Consider the following 18355-nt stretch of genomic DNA (forward strand, 5'->3'; position numbering starts at 1 on the left):
AGCTAACTTTTCCCGAATGATTAATTTAGAATGTATTTTGAGTGCTGCCTGAAGGGAAAAGGCGTCTACGTGAAAGTTGTCCATAAATGTGTCACAATTGTCTGACCACTGACCAGATTGCTTATTTGATATTTACACAGACTTGATGATCACATATTTTACAACTTAGTATTTGTTGGATTTCTTTCAAAATTCCACCGTCTCGTTTTTCTTATTCTACTTTTACACAAATCCACCTATTGTAAAATTGACTGCACAGTTGCATCCACCACCAAAATCCTGATGGTTCATTTTTGACATTAGTTTCTAAACTTTCACATTTCTTCCTCTCCACCAATCAGTAATATTAATTATCATAATATTCCATTTCTATTTATAAGACCTAATGTTCATCACTGTTTATAATCCTCCACATTGGCATCACTTTTTTGTAGTATAATGCCATTCTGTATTTCTGCTTTTGTTCTTGTTTTTTATGTCATTGATATGTTGAATAATATGTATATTGTGTATATCGTGTATATTGTGTTGTTATTTGTTAATGCAAATGTGGAAATAAATCAATTCAATTGATTCAATAATGAATAATTAATTCTCATAAAAACATTGAGGGGAGATTCCTCCGGGCAAGCCTCAGATGTTGTCTAATTCATCTTTTGAATTCCTTCAATTCTTTGACTTTTGAAGAATGTACATTTATCAATCTTTTGTAAATTCAATTTGTTTCAGCCTCTCGCTGCTATTTGAATGTACGTTTTTAGGGTCAATAAACCATATCAAATCAAATCAAATCAAATCAAATATTTCTAGGAGCAACATATCCTCAGAATCAATTAAAAAAAAAAAACTTCTTGCCCAATGCAGGCTGCGATGCGCGGAGGAAACGAACAGAAGTTAATGCGTGAGCTGGAGAGATTGCGAAATCACTTGATTCAGATGGAAGATACCTACACACAGGAGGCACTTCAAGCAGAAGAGAGAGAGAAAGAGTTGAGAAACAGACTCAGTATGGCAGAAGAACATGCCCATAGCAGCTCCTCAGCTGTGCAGAGTGTTAGGTAAGCTCTCGTCAGTTATGAATAGAGTGGAGCTCGGTTATAACAAACTCAGGAATGACCCCTAGGAAATTAAATTGTTGAAATTTGTATATACGAGGGAAGTGTTTTTCAAACTTTTTCTTTGGTTATAACAAACTCGGGACTGACCCCTAGGAAATTAAATCGTTGAAATCTGTATCTATTAGGGCAGTGTTTTTCAAACTTTTTCTTTGGTTATAACAAACTCAGGATTGAGCCCTAGGAAATTAAATTGTTGAAATCTGTATCTATTAGGGCAGTGTTTTTCAAACTTTTTTTTTGGTTATAACAAACTCAGGATTGACCCCTAGGAAAGTAAATTGTCAAAATCTTTATATATTAGGGCAGTATTTAAAAAAAGATTTCTAAAAGTCATGGCACCTTTTAAAGAAATATACAGTTTTGCCTCATCCCAACTTTGAGGAATCATCCTTAAAGCCCCTCTAAAGTGTTAGGAGCCCCACAAATTTGATGGCAAAATTTCACTTAAATTGTATCACAATTTGAAAGAGGATGTGATTGATGACACTGCAGGGATTTTTAAAACAAATATGTTTAAGGTCGGATATTGATAAAAGAATACAAAACCTGATACAACAGAAACCCTGAATTATGTATTCTTTTATCAATATATGTCTCCAAAACACCATCATTTTAAGGGAAATCTTTGCAGAAGTGTGACTAAAATGACATCCTCTTTTACATAATGATACAATTCAAGTGAAATTTTTGGGGAATTTGGGGCTCCCAACTCGTTATAGAGGGGCGTTAAGATATTTAATAGGAAAATGCTGGGGCAACATTCTGCTACAATATTATTTATTCTAAATATTCATGACATGAAAGTTCCTGATGATGTTAGGGGGCTTTGTTCCTTTATACTGAACCAGTTTGGACATTTATGCTGACAATCTATGTTTACAGTGGTACCAGACACGATTAGCATTAAATGCTATTTTCTGGTCCCATTTATCCTTTCATTGTTAAACTTTCACATTTGATTGTTATATTGATGTACTTTTTGTTTGGATAATAAACTTCAAACTCAAACTCAAACTCAAACTCAAACTCACATAAAGCACATCTTTGTATCATGATATGACAGTAAGGAAGCAAGTGCGCAGATAGACAGTCTTCAGGACCAACTCGGTGCCATGAATGAACAGAAAGACCACGCCTTGATGCAGCTGTCTATGGTCCAGTCGGAATCAGAAGAATACATCCTGTCTCTTGGCAACCTCCAAATGGTTTTGGAACAGTTCCAACAAGGTACACTGACACGATGATGATATTGTAGAAGTGTCGTAGTTGAGTGGTTTAAGCACTTGACTTAAAATTGAAATTTAAAGGTCGTGATTTGATCCCCGATACGGCACTAATGTCCTTTGGCAAGGCGTTAATCTTCATTTGCCACATTCGACCCAGGCGAGGTAAATGGGTTCCTGGCAGGAATTAATTCCTTGAAATGCTGGAGCGCTGTCATGGCAGCTAGGTAAAGCCGGGGTAATAATTAATGTGCCTCAGAAAAGAATTTCTAGAAATGCCTATAATTATTATTATTATTGGTAGCCAGTTACAAGTATCTTGATAATAGTGATGATGGTGATGATGATGATGATGGCGGTGGTGGTAATGATGACGATGTTGAAGATGGTGGTGATGCACGATGATCAAAAGTCAAAAAATATTCCGTATTTTTGTAGGCCTATGTCACATTATATTCGCACACTGTAAATTACTGTAAAACCTTCTCTTTTTGATCATTTGAATCATATCTAAATTTCCTCCTCGTAGAAAAAGAAGCCTCCATAGCAGCCGAAGTAGAGGTATATGAACTAAAGGCCCGAGAGAAGCAACGTATTGCTGCAGATCTACTCAAACAGAATGTTGATCTACAGGTTGGTCATTTCATTTGATATCAAATAATCAGTTTTAAGCCAGAAGGATGTTAACTCATCAAGTCTTACCCATATTTAGCACCCTTTGGACCAGCAACAGACGAGATGACTTGTTTTATTTTGTATAATTAACTGCAGCCATTGGAGCCCAGCCTTTGAAAGGCCAACGGCCTCTGCTGGCTCCTCCATATTCATTGTATTTGTTATATATTTGCTTATATGTATTATGTTTTGTTTAATGTATTTTTTACGAGAATTGGAAATAAATGAAGGAGTGAATGCCTATTGTACCTGCCATATTCACTAGCAAATACATGCTCATATATGTTAATGAACATGTATGGTTGACACTGTCAGTGCTGTTTGCAGATTGAAATGTTCAAAAGAATTTATACTTCAATTTCTGATGGTAATCTCAAAACGGTGTCAAAAATTGAGAAGTTACTTATATAAAGCAATGTTAATGTCGAGATGATTACCGGTAAGTAAAAAAATGTATTAAGATTGGAAGCTTGTCTTGTATTATTTAGGTGATACTTGTATTTGTAACTTGAAAAGCACTGCCAGCAAGAAACTTGCATTACAGATATACGATTATAACTATTTCAGATATTTCAATGATTGTGTAAAGGTAGTTAATTAAGTGATTTCTGTGTTGTCAACATTCTTTAAAGCAGTTACTTAAACAATGCTTTAATACCCAGTGTGTTTTGAATGAAGATCGTTAATATTTTGTAATCATTTATGGAGGTACAATGGCACCTCATTATAAAGAGCTATGATATAACAAGGTATCTAATATAACATGATAATTTTGCTGGTCCCAGCTTTTTATATTCTTTTGTTTTTTTTACCCTGATATAACAATATTCCTAATACAGTCAAACCTGTCTACAGCGACCACCAAAGGGAAACACAAAAAGTGGCCTTTGTAGACAGGTGGTCTTTGTATACAGGTACCTTTAGTACCCCCCCCCCCCCCCGCGATGGCGCTGTTTGATGCTGACGCCTACAACGATTTGTTCCATAATTTTTATCACGTTTTACTACTTTAGCAGTCTAAATAGTTTCAGAAGTCACATTTCATGTTCTTGATTTTTCAATGGACATAATGACGTAAGTTTTTGCTGAGAACTTCGATTAAACTGACAAGTATTTTTAACTTATCGCTATGAGGTTTGTGTGCCTGTTTGTAACTGCTACTTTGTGCGGTGTGGTGAATAACTTTGTCGGGCTAGCAATGGGGAGTCCAGCCACTGAGTACCCTACCCAAATGCAGCCAGAAATCGATTCGGCAGCAGAAGGGTTAACTGCCGTCAAGAGGATATCTTATTCACGGACAGAGCTATTGTCATTACGCAGCCCACCGTTCAAACTATCTGATGAGACCCATTTAACAATACAAGACTGTGGAATTTCGAAGAAAAGAAGAGGCCGGAGAGCTGGTAGGCACATTAAGAGAAAGATTCCGGTTAGAATTATACCACATCGATCAACAGTTCAATGGACTGAGCGCAATCAAAGAACATGTGCAAATGTAAAAATTGAGCTCAACCACCAGAAAGTCACCTTGCCTTCAGTGTACATGACTAATACACAGTCACTAAACAACAAATTTGATGAGTTTACAACTGTTGTTACAGAAGGTGATTTTGACATCATCTCGGTGAGCGAGACTTGGTTCACTGATGAAATACCTAATCAAGTGTATAACATTCCCGGTTACTCTATGTTTTCTAAGAATCGGACTGGAAGGCGTGGAGGGGGCGTGGCACTGTACGTCAGAGATGAAATGCACCCAACACCAATGAGTCTCATTACGGTACCATCACATCATGAGATTGTATGGGTTCAATTGCGCCCTCACCGACTGCCGCGCTCAGTGTCCTCCATCTTCGTAGCAACGCTATACAGTCCCCCCAACAACCCTGACAGTGACTCGCTGATCCAGCACATATCACAGGCCATTGATGATATTCTTGCTAAATTCCAACAAGCAGGAATCATTATTCTTGGTGATGTAAATCGCCTAAATCTAAGTCAACTCACCAACGGACATGGTTTAAAACAAGTGGTTGACAAAGCCACACGAAAAGACGCAATCCTTGATAAGATACTTACTAACATGCAAAGCCTCTATTCCTCTATTGAATTAATGTCTCCAGTGGGCCGCAGCGATCATAGAGGGGTTAAGTGGCTGCCTAAAGTCTATCTGGTGAAACATGCTAACCGTACCACATCAAGAACCATTCAACCGATGAAGGAATCTGGCATAAGACGGTTCGGGAATTGGATTGTTCTTCACGATTGGTCTAGTGTCACAAATGCAGATGATGTCAGTACCAAGTGTGACAACTTCTACAATGACCTCAATTCTGCCATTGAGTTATTCTTCCCATCAAGAGAAGTAAAGGTCCACTGCAAGGACAAACCTTGGATCACACCAGTGGTAAAAGAACTTATCAAGCGCAGACAGGCTGCTTTCAGTAGCTGCAGTCCCGAGTGGTCCAGTTTGAAGAACAAAGTCATACGAGAAATCAAGAAAGCAAAAGTAGATTACTACAAAAATCGGATCCAAAGACTGAAAAACCAGAACCCAAGTGCATGGTTTAAATTTGTTAAAATTGCGACCAGTAACTCATCACCACTCAATGTTATCAGGGTTCCTGGAGTGGAAATAACTGATAGCCAAGCCATTGCTAATGCAATCAATCATCACTTTACTGACATCTCAGCAAACGTTCCCCCATTGGACTTACGACAACTACCAGCGTATCAGCCCATAAACCCTTCAAGTGTCATGGAGATTCATCCATGGAAAGTGTACTGCGAGCTGAAAAAGACACCAGTTGGTAAAAGCTGTGGACCAGATGGAGTGTCCGCAAAGCTGATTCGTGAGTTCGCAGCAGAGTTGAGTTCACCCATATGTGACATCATAAACACTTCATATCAGGAAGGTAAAGTCCCGTCACAGTGGAAAAGATCTATTGTCGTTCCGGTCCCAAAGAAATCTCCTCCCACAATAGATCAACTGAGACCAATCTCCCTGACTGACCACTTTGCAAAATTGGCTGAACTCTTCATCTATCGCCAACTACTAGCAGATATCGAACCTAACATTGACCCTCAACAGTATGGAAGTCGGAGAGGAAACTCCACTGCTCATTATCTCGTCAATCTTCTACATTTCCTCCACACCAATGCTGATCGGCTCCAAACTGTTTCCACCATTGTTGTAACTGATTTCTCAAAAGCTTTCGACTTAGTCAATCACAATATCGCAATAAATAAACTCTTCACAATGGGTGCTCGACCATCCCTGCTGCCATGGATCAGTAGCTTTCTTCATGGACGAGAACAGATGACAAGATACAACGGAGTACTTTCATCTTCCCTTACTCCAGTTGGAGGTGTACCCCAGGGTACTCGCCTTGGGCCAGCAATTTTCCTAGCGTTGATTAATGACGCATTGACAGACGCAGCAGGTATATCCAGATGGAAATACGTCGATGACATAACCTTCGCAGAAAGCCGCAGACGAGGGTCATGCAACATGATGCCCTCCACCTTAACGCTGTTCCATCAATGGTGTTCGGATAACGGTCTTCGCATCAACTCGTCAAAGTGCAAATCGATGAGAGTGTCCTTCTCACGGACCGAACTTCCACCTTTGCATCTTGAGCTAGATGATACAACTCTGCAGGAAGTGAAAGAGCTCAAGCTTTTGGGTGTCATACTGCAGCATAACCTACGTTGGGACAGCCACGTTCGTGATATCACAGGAAGGGCATCGCGAAAATTCTACATTATTCGGGCCCTAAAGCGTTATCGCGCCCCTGTGGAAGATCTCCTCACAATTTACACGTGCTACATTCGACCTGTGCTTGAGTACTGTGTTCCAGTTTGGAATTCATCCATTACATCTGAACAGGCCAATGATATCGAGAGAGTCCAGAGGAGAGCCCTCCGTATCATTTTTCATGATCGATACCACAGCTATGAACATGCCCTCCAGATTTCAGGTCTGCAATCCCTCTCTGACAGAAGGGAACATCTGTGCCTAAGGTTCGCAGAATCGCTCTACAAGCACTTTCGCGACTGGCTTCCAGAGATGCAGAGCACGAATCGACGATTGAGACACAGTGATAGATTGAGAGACTTTAAATGCCGAACAGAAAGACTAAGACACAGCACTCTTCCTTACTTGGTAAGGACTCTGAACGAACATTTTTTCTGATGCCAATTATTTTGTATGCCTGATATTCACTTTGCTGTAATATAAAATGTAATACACTCCTTGTGGGGAGTATTTGCCAGTAATTGTGCAATAGGTATTTAATCATTGAATTTTTATATCAATATTTTCAATTATTTCATATCTAATTGTGATTTAAAATGTATATTAATAGCATTGAATTTTAAAGAACGAGTAATACTTGAATATTAATGAATTAACACCGAACACCTAGTACTTAGCCAATAGGTATTTAATCATTGAATTTTTAAATCAATTTTTTCAATTATTTCATATTCAATTGTGATTTAAAATGTATAGTAATAGCATTGAATTTTAAAGAACGAGTAATACTTGAATATTAATGAATTCACACCGAACACCTAGTATTTAGCCAGTGCAATATGTTTATTTTAATCTTTTTATTATCAACAAATTTCAATATTCTTCGCGAATTTGCAATGTAATTCACTTTATTTCTTAATCCATCATGAAATCCAATTTCAAGATTTCCAATATGTTTTACCAATGACAAAAAAATCAACCCTTCGGCATGCCATATTCGTAATAGTAATGGTTTTAATGATTAATTTCAATAGTATATTTTTAGGATGTTTCAGTTAAGAATTTCATGCTTATTAATTGAAATTAATGATAGTTGCCATAATAATTGTCATTTGATCACTTTTATTTGTATTTCAATGTTGATTGCCTAGACTGTTTTAATATATTATTGTATAATTGCTTTTATCATGTATATACATTGTAAACTTTTGTTACCATTGCAATTCAGTCTTTGGACTGCGAGAATGGATAATTATCAATAAAATCCTTCAATCAAACATGTTTCAATGAGAAACCATTTTCAAGAGAAACAACAAATGTGGCCTTTGTAGACAGGTGGTCACTAAAGCATGTTTGACTGTATTTAGCAAAGTAATTTCCATGGTACCAAGGACCTTGTTACAATGAGTTTCCACTGTAATTGATTACAAAAGAAGATACTTTTGAAAAAGATTGAGTGACCAGTTATCTAATGAATAGGAAACAACAATTTTCATTTGATGTTTTGAATAAACGTGTTTTGTATTTTTCCAGGAGAGATTGTCATCTGCCCAGGAATCATTAGACATAGCATCACGTCTGAGTGAACAACTAGATAAGAAAGAAGAAGCTATGGAAAGACTCAGAGCTGAAAGTAAGTATAAGTATAATAATTTATTATGGTTTCCACTGGTTACAAAGTAATACAATACAAATATATAAATAAAATATAACAGGACAGTGATAAACATACACATATGATAAACATACATAATGAATGAGGTAATAAATGAGTAAGCCAATGTATATAGGGTAGTAATAGAGATAATATCAGATTCTATTTTACAAAATATGAAGCGAATTATTTGATATGATTATTCCATAGTAAATCTTAAAATGATAATAAATACATTAATTATTATTATTATTATCATCATCAATTACCCTTTTTAGTAGTATAATTATTACTGACATCATTATTATTATTCACAAACCAAAAGGCAATGTTTGCATTGTGCATCCACATATGCAATAGTTCAAGGCCTGTAGGCTCTATTGTAATGTAACTTTAGATCAAAGTTTAGGGTGGCAATTTACTGAGTTTCCTGTCCATTCAAGTTATTAACTCTTTATGCCAAATCATCTCCCTCTGCCACATTGAATTTATAATGGGATAGATAAACCAAACACTTCAAGATTTCCAGCCTTAAAAGGGTTGTCATGGAGCTAATAAAGACCAGAAATGGGTAATGTTGCAAGCCATTGTATTGCACAAAGCAATCCTTTTGTCACTAGGTGCCTATTATTTTGTGCAAAATTGCATGTGTGGGAAAGGAGTGACTAGCCACTAGGCAGAGAGGCAAACAAAGAAATGACAGTGATAAAAAGGTGGATTACAGCATTGATATGAACTTGGGTATGGCAAGCATTATGTAATTAACCACAGGAGCAATCTATTGTTGGGTAATGAACTCTATTACAATAGGGATTAGGTGCATATTAATCCCCTTATCTAACCAAAGCTCACACTTCCTTCTTTGTCCTATACCAAGTGCACTTTGCAGACTGTTGGTGCAAGTCTATGTAGATGTACATGTAAATACGAAAAGCTGGGTTCGGCAGGCTATTTTCTGTGGTGATTTATGGTATCCAAACATTTAGATCTTTGAAGATACAGTACGTGTATATTTGTTGAAATTATCACCTACATCGAGGCATTAGATATCTTGTGTAACTACATGTATCAATCTTTTTATTTTCATTTTCATTTTTTTTCGGGGGGGGGGGGGGGGGTTGAGTTTTGGAGACAGAGGAAAGGGGGAGTATGGGAGACAGAGGTAGGGTGGAAAAGAAATTATGTAAGAGCAAGAGAATACAGATAGGAGGTAAAATAATAGGCAGAGAGTTGGAGAAAGATTGCTCAAGCTTGGGAAATACTTGTTAGTTGCAAGGGCAGAAGCTCTTTGCAGAATTTCAGCAGGGATTTGATGGGATGTCTAGCCATAGCATGCAGTGAGACCATGGTTCTGAAATAATAAGATTATTGCCATTTTGCTAATTTCAGTGTACAAGAAGGAAGAAATATTGGAAGAGTTTTAGCGGAGATTTGATGAGGTGTAGAGCCATAGCAGCTATGAGACCATAGTTTTGAAATTAAAGATTATTCATATTTTTCCTAATTTCAGTGTACAAGAAGGAAGAAATATTGGAAGAGTTTCAGCGGAGATTTGATGAGGTGTCTAGCAGCAGCGAGACCAAGGTTGACCAGTAAGTCTAGTGAATAATAACATACATGTATACATGCATGCTTTGTACATGCCTCAATAAGGTTTCCAAAATAATACAGTTATATTTTATATCACAGTTTCATTGGACAGCTTCCAAGTTAAGAACATGAAACCATAATATTTCCCCTTTTCATTTTTATTCTTCTTCGTAAAGAGATAATATGCGATAGCATTTCATTTACCCGCTATTGTTAGTATACATACATGGAAATATAATTTCAATAAGACCACAATGACATAACTGCAGTCATCTATCTATTTTGATGAATAATGATTGCGCTGAAAATAATAATAACACTAGCAATAATGATCATAATCATTTGAAATCATAATTTGTTCTCATAAAGCTTAATACATCAATGATGATTATATTTAATAGCCCATTAAAAGCAGTAGAGAGATATTTTAATCATCTAATCAAATTTTGGATGTCTTGAAAATTATTTATGCGAAAGGACAAGATTTGTTCTGTTTCTACATTGTTTGTTAAATTGTTTGCATGTTTCATATAATTGTACTCTGTTTCTTGTATTATTGTAAAGCTGGTGGGAAGCACATTGTGGATGAAATTAATAAATATCTAAATAAGTTATATAATTCATTGCATTTTTCTTTCTCCTAGGCCTCTAGTGAAGAATCTATTCATGAACTACCTGTCAGCACCTCAGCCCAAGAAACAAGAGATGATGAAAGTGATTACTAATGTTCTCAACTTCTCACCAGAAGATATGCACAAGGTGGGTAGACAAATTAAATGGTGGTGGTGGTGGTGGTGATGATGATGGTGGTGGTTGTGATGGTGGTGGTGGTTGTTGTGGTGGTGGTGGTGGTTGTTGTGGTGGTGGTGGTGGTGGTGATGATGATGGTGGTGATGTTGATAATGGATGATAGTGGTGATGGTGATGATGATGGTGACAGTGGAGGTGATAATGATGATGATGATGGTGGTGGTGGCGGTGGTGGTGGTGGTGGTAGTAGTGGTACAGATAATAATGATGATGGTATGGTGGTAGTGATGATGATGGTGACAATGGAGGTGATGACGGTGGTGATGATGATGAAGTGAAGGTTGTCATTGAGATGATGATGATGATGATGATGGTGGTGGTGGTGGTGGTGGTGATGGTAGTGGTGGTGATGATGATGATAATGGTAGTGGTGGTGATGATAATGGTGATGATGAAGGGGGTGGTGATGTTGACGGTGATGATGATGATGGTGATGATGGTAATAATAATAATAAGAGTATTAGGCATTTCTATAGCGCCATCTATCTAGAAATTCTATTCCGAGGCGCATTTATTATTACTTCCGCTTTAGCCTAGCTGCCATTACAGCGCTCCAGTATTTCAAGGAATTAATTTGTGCCAGGTACCATGCCAAGTAGTGATGATAATGGTGGTGATGATGATGGTGATAATGATGATGATGATGATAATAATGATGATGATGATGATGATGATATAGGTAGTGATGATGATGATGATGATGGTTGTGGTGGTGGTGATGATGATAGAGATGGTGGTAGTGATGGTGATGATAATAGTGGTGGTGATGATGATGATAATGGTGGTGATGATGATGATGATGATGATGGTGGTGATGATGATGATGATGATGATGATGATGGTGGTTGTGGTGATGGTGATGATAATGGATGATGGTGGTGGTGATGGTGATGGTGGTGGTAGTGATGATGATCATAAAGTTGATGATTAAATGTTGCTGGGATGATATACATGTACATGTATCAGGCTGAGCTTTATCATTGATGAAATGATGTATTTGGTAATTTTTTTTCAGGCTGGTCTTAGTTCTGGAGCTGGTGGATGGTTAAGTGGTTTCTTCAATCGCTCTCCTCACCCCACTCCCCCTGCTACACCTACCAAAGCTAATGTAGTAAGTATCTTTTTATATCAGGCAGTTCACCTCCCCTACTCAAAGTTTTCTCTATCTCTTAACTCACTCTCTCTCTCTCTCTCTCTCTCTCTCTCTCTCTCTCTCACTTCTCTCTCCCTTTCTCACTCCTCTCTTCCTCTCTCTCATGTACTCAGTCTCTTTCTCATTGTCTCTATCCCTCGCTGTTTATCCCTTAGATACCGATACACTATCTATGCTTTTTCAAATTACCTAGCTATGTTAATAATTATTTGCCTTAGATATGATTATCAGAAAAGAAGAATTATCTTTTCAGAGATGAAGGCGCCAGATAATTTTCCTTGACAATATCCAATTCGTGCTATGAAATATTTCTGTGCAATTTCTGTGACTTTTCATGAACACTTTGTAAGATGATTTACTATTTTACTTTGCAATGGAATTAATATTATGTTTTCCTTTGTGTATTCTTCTTCCAGTCTTTCAGTCAGCAATTCGTTCAGTTTCTGGAGTCCGAGTCGACACCGAAGCGCAGCCCTCGTCTGCCAGTAGATGAGATGAGCCAGGACAGACACCATCATCCTGCTTTTAATCCATTCTCCGCTCCTGTACCTCAGCAATCCCCCTTCATCCAGCCAGGCTCCCCCGTGGGGAGTGGGGTAGGTACACCTAAAGGCCCAGGGGCCGCCCACCCCTTCCTCAAGGCTACCGGACAGCCAGCCACGCCCATTGGAGCATTACAGCCAGTGATAGCCTCGGCTGGGGTGTCAGCGGGAAATCCCCTAGGAGCCGCCGCCCATTCCTTCCCGAGCATGCCTGCATTCACTCCTGTACCGGTGAGAGAGGGCGCTACACCTGGTCGAGGGTCACCTAGAGGTCAGGCTGCCGTCCTAGGTGATATACTACAATAGACAAGGGACATGGACATTCACTTTCAACTCAAAGTTCATTGACATACAGGAATATACATGAAGATTGCTGTCATGAACGTGAAAATTGTGATCCCTCAGTCACACCTATGATACCGACATCAGAATGACAACAGACAAAACAAAACATTGCATGATCTCTTATTGTTAAACTATGTTGGTTTGGAGTCGGTGTGGAGTCACTTTGGCTGTGTGACCGACGTAGAATTTGTTGCTCTTCTGAAGCTACCGGATAATGGTCCCCCAAGTGAATTGTACAGTGGACGTTCAGGGTGCTACACTTGATACTACACAATTTAGCAACATTGCTCTGTTCAGTTGTTGAAAATGCCATGTTAGAATATAATTACTGTTTGTAACTTCTGTATTTATTTCCCCTTTTAAGTTTAATTAAATGTTCACATTTTAAAATTCTTTAAAGTACCTACTTGTATGTATCTTTTAAATCTAATACAGATTGCCACATATATGTACTTTCCAATAAATTTCTGTTTTAATTTTTTACCTTCCAATCGCTAAAATTTAATTTGCCTTTTACTTATGGTATTAATGGTTAAACAAGCAAAATATCTGTCTTGTTCTCATGTATAACCAAGTTACTTCAACAAACGTTCTTTGATTTTATAGACGCTGTAAAGGGTCGTTCAGATGTTTATGACATTGCAAAACCAGGGTGTTTTTTTTGTGATGATGTAAAAAGTGAAACAATTTCTCTATCTCAGTGATTACACACAAGTCTTTTGTTGTGCGCTGTAGCCGTTCATTTTACACGTTAACAAAAAAGTGGCTGCTTTTTTGCAACTTTTTACCGCGCCACATCTCAACGAACCTTTATAGAAGATGCTTTGCATCGTGTGGTCAACAAAGGGTCTGTATGATTTAAACCTGCATTTGAGTCAATTGTTTTGTCAATAGAAAGAGTCATTTTCATTAGCCATTTACTGCCAAACGAATATGAGATCTAATTTCATCAGGTAATTCAACATTGTGTGTGGCTTTTTAGGTTAACACTATTCAACAAGACATTTAATTGTTCACTGAGTATGTATTAAGAATATATATCACTTCTACAAAGTGATATTTGAAGCTCATTTGGTGAATATAATATAACCACATGGAATCCCTAACACCAAGAGCAAAACATGTTATGTAAACTGTATATGAGTTCAGGCTCCAAACTGATGATTTTCTCTTTGTTAAGTCTTTAAGGCTTTGATGCTCCAAATTTGAATGTCATTATGTTGTCTCAGCAAAGAGAAAGCAGGAGTTAGATTATATTTGCGTATTGTAAAGACTATCAAATTTCATTGTTTAGTGACTCCGTTTGAAGAGGCTAATTTTTCTAATTATTAGATAATTATTTCTTTATTGACCAAGAATTACTGGAAAAAGATTTAGCGTTGATGTAACTTGCCATTAAATTGAATTGTATATCTGGATATGGCTCCTACATATGATATGTTCATTTCATCTTCTTCTTTATCTTCATCTGAATTCTGTTGTGCAATTTTGAGAGCTTGAGGCATAGAATTATTACATTGTTTATTGTGAATATAAAAGACAAATAGTTTGATTATTTTGCTAAATGTAGTAAGTGGGAATGTTTTTTTGTTTGTAATTTTATATCCTGGGCCCTGTCTTTCAAAGAGTTGATATTAAATAATCATAACTTATTTCAGATTGATATCTATCCTAACTATGTACGTAAAAGATATTAGTTTGCAAACTTGGGTTTGATCCAAATCAATCGCAACTCTTCATTAGACGGGGCTCAGATATTTATTTTTGGCATTTTCATACTTGTTTGTAATGAGAATGGAATTGTGCTTCTTGAAATATACTGTAATTGTTTTATTTTATCAACATGTATTGTAAAAAAAGTGTTTACTTTAGCTCTTCTTCACTGTTTCAATGTTTCCAGTTATGATAGACCGGAAGAATCTCTATAACTGCATGATACTTTAAAAGGATTTCCTGTCACTGAATGTAATAAATCATGAATTTAATAGATATAAAGGTAATGAACCCATGAAAATAATTTCTAGCAACAGATTTACTTTATAAAATTGTCAAAGGCTGTTTCTAATTTGCTGCACGGTCTCTATTTACACAATGAAAACTTTCTTATCTTCATGGTTTTAAATATTATCCAAAATTCAAACACTGTAATCTTTTATGGCAATACCCATGATTTCTTTTCCTTCATTCAATTTGTGTATATTATTTGCTAGCGTTGTAGGTGAAATGCTGAATCAAAGTTCTACTTAGGTAATAAAATTCCTTTAATTAAATGATTTGAGCCAGTCTTGCTTATATTTAGGATTGTTGTATAACCCTTTACTTGGTACATTATACTGGTATATCCTTCGAAAATTAATTTTCATTTTCATGTCATGTTGACGATTAAGAAGAAGTATACTGATTATGAAAATTTGTATCCTTGTTTTAAATACTTAAAAAGAATTACACTGTGTATGTATTTTCTACCCACTTTTTCACATACTTAACTGATTATTTCAAACATGTTTTCATTTTTTAAAATTTGGATACAGAATTGGACATGCACTAAGAGCTCAATGTGCTACATGTATACTTTGATTTTGGGGTGAAAATTTGTTTATGTTGAACTAGAATGATGCCTTCCAATACCTAGGATAAAATTAATTTCTTATTTGTATGAATACTTAAAGATGTAATAAGTGGTATGAATGTCCATAGAGAAAAGATTTTCTTGTGTTTTCAGGGTTCTAAGATATTTCTAGCGCTGCTAGATTCTGGCTGACTTAGAAGAGTGTTTCTCATTGAAATGTGTACTAAAAGGACCTGCACATTAATACCACTTGCCTCTAAAGACCTTGTCTCCCTTGAGTGGTCTTATATATACAGGTTTCACTGCATCTTGGTAATTTTATGATATAGATTGTGCTCTGTTTCATCGATATTTCCTCGAGAAAAGTCTGGCCTGAAATCATATATCTCTTAGAGTATGTAGCTTAGGTTCATAATGTAATATGCATTTAAGACATTGTTGCTACATGTATGCAGAGAAACCTTTGGCAAGCTGTTTGGTCGTCCTGATCAACATTTTGTTAGTGAAGCTTACAAAGAACATTATGATGAAAAGAGTAGTTTAATTGTCGCTCAGTTGCAGATCATATGTAGCTCATGATTATACTTAAACAATTTATGATTCTTTAATTGTTATCAACATACAGTCTAAGTGAGTAAAATGTAGTACTAGCCATTATATTTGTTTGTATATTTAGCAGGGTTTTCCCAATTGATATTCTTAATTTGCAATGCTGATGCCAGTAGATGGTATTAGGCCTCGAATCAGAGCTGAGTGCCTATGATTTCTAGTAAAATATTTCCATCAAATGTTGGATATTTATACAACAAATTGATATTGTACAGAAATAGATGATACATTTTTAAAGAAATCTATATTAGCATACATTGGTTTCCTGTAGTTGCTCAATTGTGTCAAATATTTCTTTGTAAGAATCAAGGTTGCAATGATGGTAATGATGATCAAAGTCGAGATGGTTGTGGTGGTGGTGGTGGTAATTATGGTGATGGTAGTGATGGTGATGATAATGGTAGTGGTGATGATGGTATTGATGATGATGATGATGATGATGATGATGATGGTGGTGGTGGTAATGATGGTGATAATGATGGTGATGCCCAGGACCAAAATCCAATTGAAACCAGTTGAAATCTCCAACTGGTTTCAATTGGTTTCAACTGGTTTCAATTGGTTTCAATTGGTTTCAATTGGAATAGAAAATTTCCAGTTGAAACCAATTGCCGAACTGGAAAATATTGTTATGGGTACTCATTTCCAGTTCAAACCAATAAGAAGTGCAACTGGAACCAGTAAGGTAATTTTTCCAGTTACTCAATTGGTTCCAGTTAGAAGTCATTTCCAGTTACCCAACTGGTTCCAGTTAGAAGTTCAACTGGAAACAGTAAGATGATTTTCCTGTTACTCAATTGGTTCCATTAGAATTCATTTCCAGTTACCCAACTGCATGGTTCCAGTTAACATTCATTTCCAGTAAGAAGTCATTTCCAGTTACCCAACTGGTTCCAGTTAGAATTCATTTCCAATTACCCAATTGGTTCCAGTTAGAAGTCATTTCCAGTTACCCAACTGGTTCCAGTTAGCATTCATTTCCAGTTAGAAGTCATTTCCAGTTACCCAACTGGTTCCAGTTAGAATTCATTTCCAGTTACCCAACTGGTTCCAGTTAGAATTCATTTCCAGTAACCCAACTGGTTCCAGTTAGCACTCATTTTCAGTTACCCAACTGGTTCCAGTTAGAAGTCATTTCCAGTTTAATACCCAACTGGTTCCAGTTAGAATTTATTTCCAGTTACCCAACTGGTTCCAGTTAGAATTCATTTCCAGTTACCCAACTGGTTCCAGTTAGCATTCATTTCCAGTTAGAAATAATTTCCAGTTACCCAACTGGTTCCAGTTAGAATTCATTTCCAGTTACCCAATTGGTTCCAATTGGAAATATTTCCAGTTACCCAACTGGATCCAATTGAAACCAGTTAATTTGCATATTATATGCTTGTGTGCAGATCAATGTTTTATGTAATTTATTTTGATTTACAATGTACTTATTAATTAATTTTCATTTGCAAGTAATGCATTTGTTTTTAGATAAATATAAAGATTAATTAGCAATGATAAGCATGTTCATTAGTAACATATTTTTGTAATTACACAGATTAAAAGTTGATGAGTAAAACACTAACCATGTACAAAATACATCAATTACAAACATATATAATGGCAATTAATGCCTTCCTTGTTAAGTATATTATATGGTCTGCATATTATAATGCCCTTTACATTGTACTTAATGTAGACACATATAACAATGTTTCTGTGTTGACATGAGCAATAATTAGTGCAAGAGCTAATTAACTTATAACTAATTAAGTTTATGCCAATTACTGTAAGTTTCAATTGGATCCAATTGAAACCAATTGAAACCAGTTGAAACCAGTTGAAGCCAACTGGTTTCAATAGGGAAATTGGAACAACTGGTTCCAGTTGAAACCAAATAGGCAACTGGATCCAGTTGGCAATTGGTTTCAACTGGTTTCAATTGGAACCAGTTGGCAATTGGTTTCAACTGGTTTCAATTGGAACCAGTTGTTCCAATTTCCCTATTGAAACCAGTTGGCAACTGGTTTCAATTGGTTTTGCTCCAATTGGTTTCAACTGGATTTTGGTCCTGGGTGATTACGGGGAAGATGAGAATGATAATGTTGGTGATTATGATATTAGGGGTAATGTAATTGGGAACATTTACCAGTTAATTCCTGATCCAGAGGGAATATTTTGTTTAACTTATAATATATAAATATTTTCCCACATCCTTATTATATATTGTGTAATCTATTCTACTCATTTTGTATTTGTATTGTTTTCTGTTGTATTTCTTTGTGCTTCAAATTGCTTGGTATACATTGTAAATGCTGGTGGAAA

The 18355-nt window shown here is 36.5% G+C and overlaps 1 protein-coding gene across 3 annotated transcripts in view; it reads left to right on the forward strand.

Moving 5' to 3' along the window:
• The window catches only part of LOC105438487 (thyroid receptor-interacting protein 11-like), a 36663-nt gene extending 20363 nt beyond the window's left edge, over positions 1 to 16300 (forward strand). For 2 of the 3 annotated variants that reach the window (XM_030987921.1, XM_030987922.1), the window contains exons 15-22: positions 865 to 1058; positions 2182 to 2345; positions 2871 to 2974; positions 8307 to 8406; positions 9938 to 10019; positions 10662 to 10776; positions 11843 to 11938; positions 12397 to 16300. In XM_030987921.1, the coding sequence (XP_030843781.1) occupies positions 865 to 1058; positions 2182 to 2345; positions 2871 to 2974; positions 8307 to 8406; positions 9938 to 10019; positions 10662 to 10776; positions 11843 to 11938; positions 12397 to 12828 (1287 nt within the window). In that variant the 3' untranslated portion in view covers positions 12829 to 16300. Of the gene's footprint in view, positions 1 to 864; positions 1059 to 2181; positions 2346 to 2870; positions 2975 to 8306; positions 8407 to 9816; positions 9867 to 9937; positions 10020 to 10661; positions 10777 to 11842; positions 11939 to 12396 lie in introns of those variants that run through there. The other variant, XM_030987923.1, reaches the window with a different exon arrangement.
• The last annotated feature ends 2055 nt before the right edge of the window (positions 16301 to 18355 follow it).

This window comes from Strongylocentrotus purpuratus, unplaced genomic scaffold (genome assembly GCF_000002235.5).
Source record: "Strongylocentrotus purpuratus isolate Spur 01 unplaced genomic scaffold, Spur_5.0 spur5_scaffold_17, whole genome shotgun sequence".
In the NCBI taxonomy this organism is placed as follows: domain Eukaryota; kingdom Metazoa; phylum Echinodermata; class Echinoidea; order Camarodonta; family Strongylocentrotidae; genus Strongylocentrotus; species Strongylocentrotus purpuratus.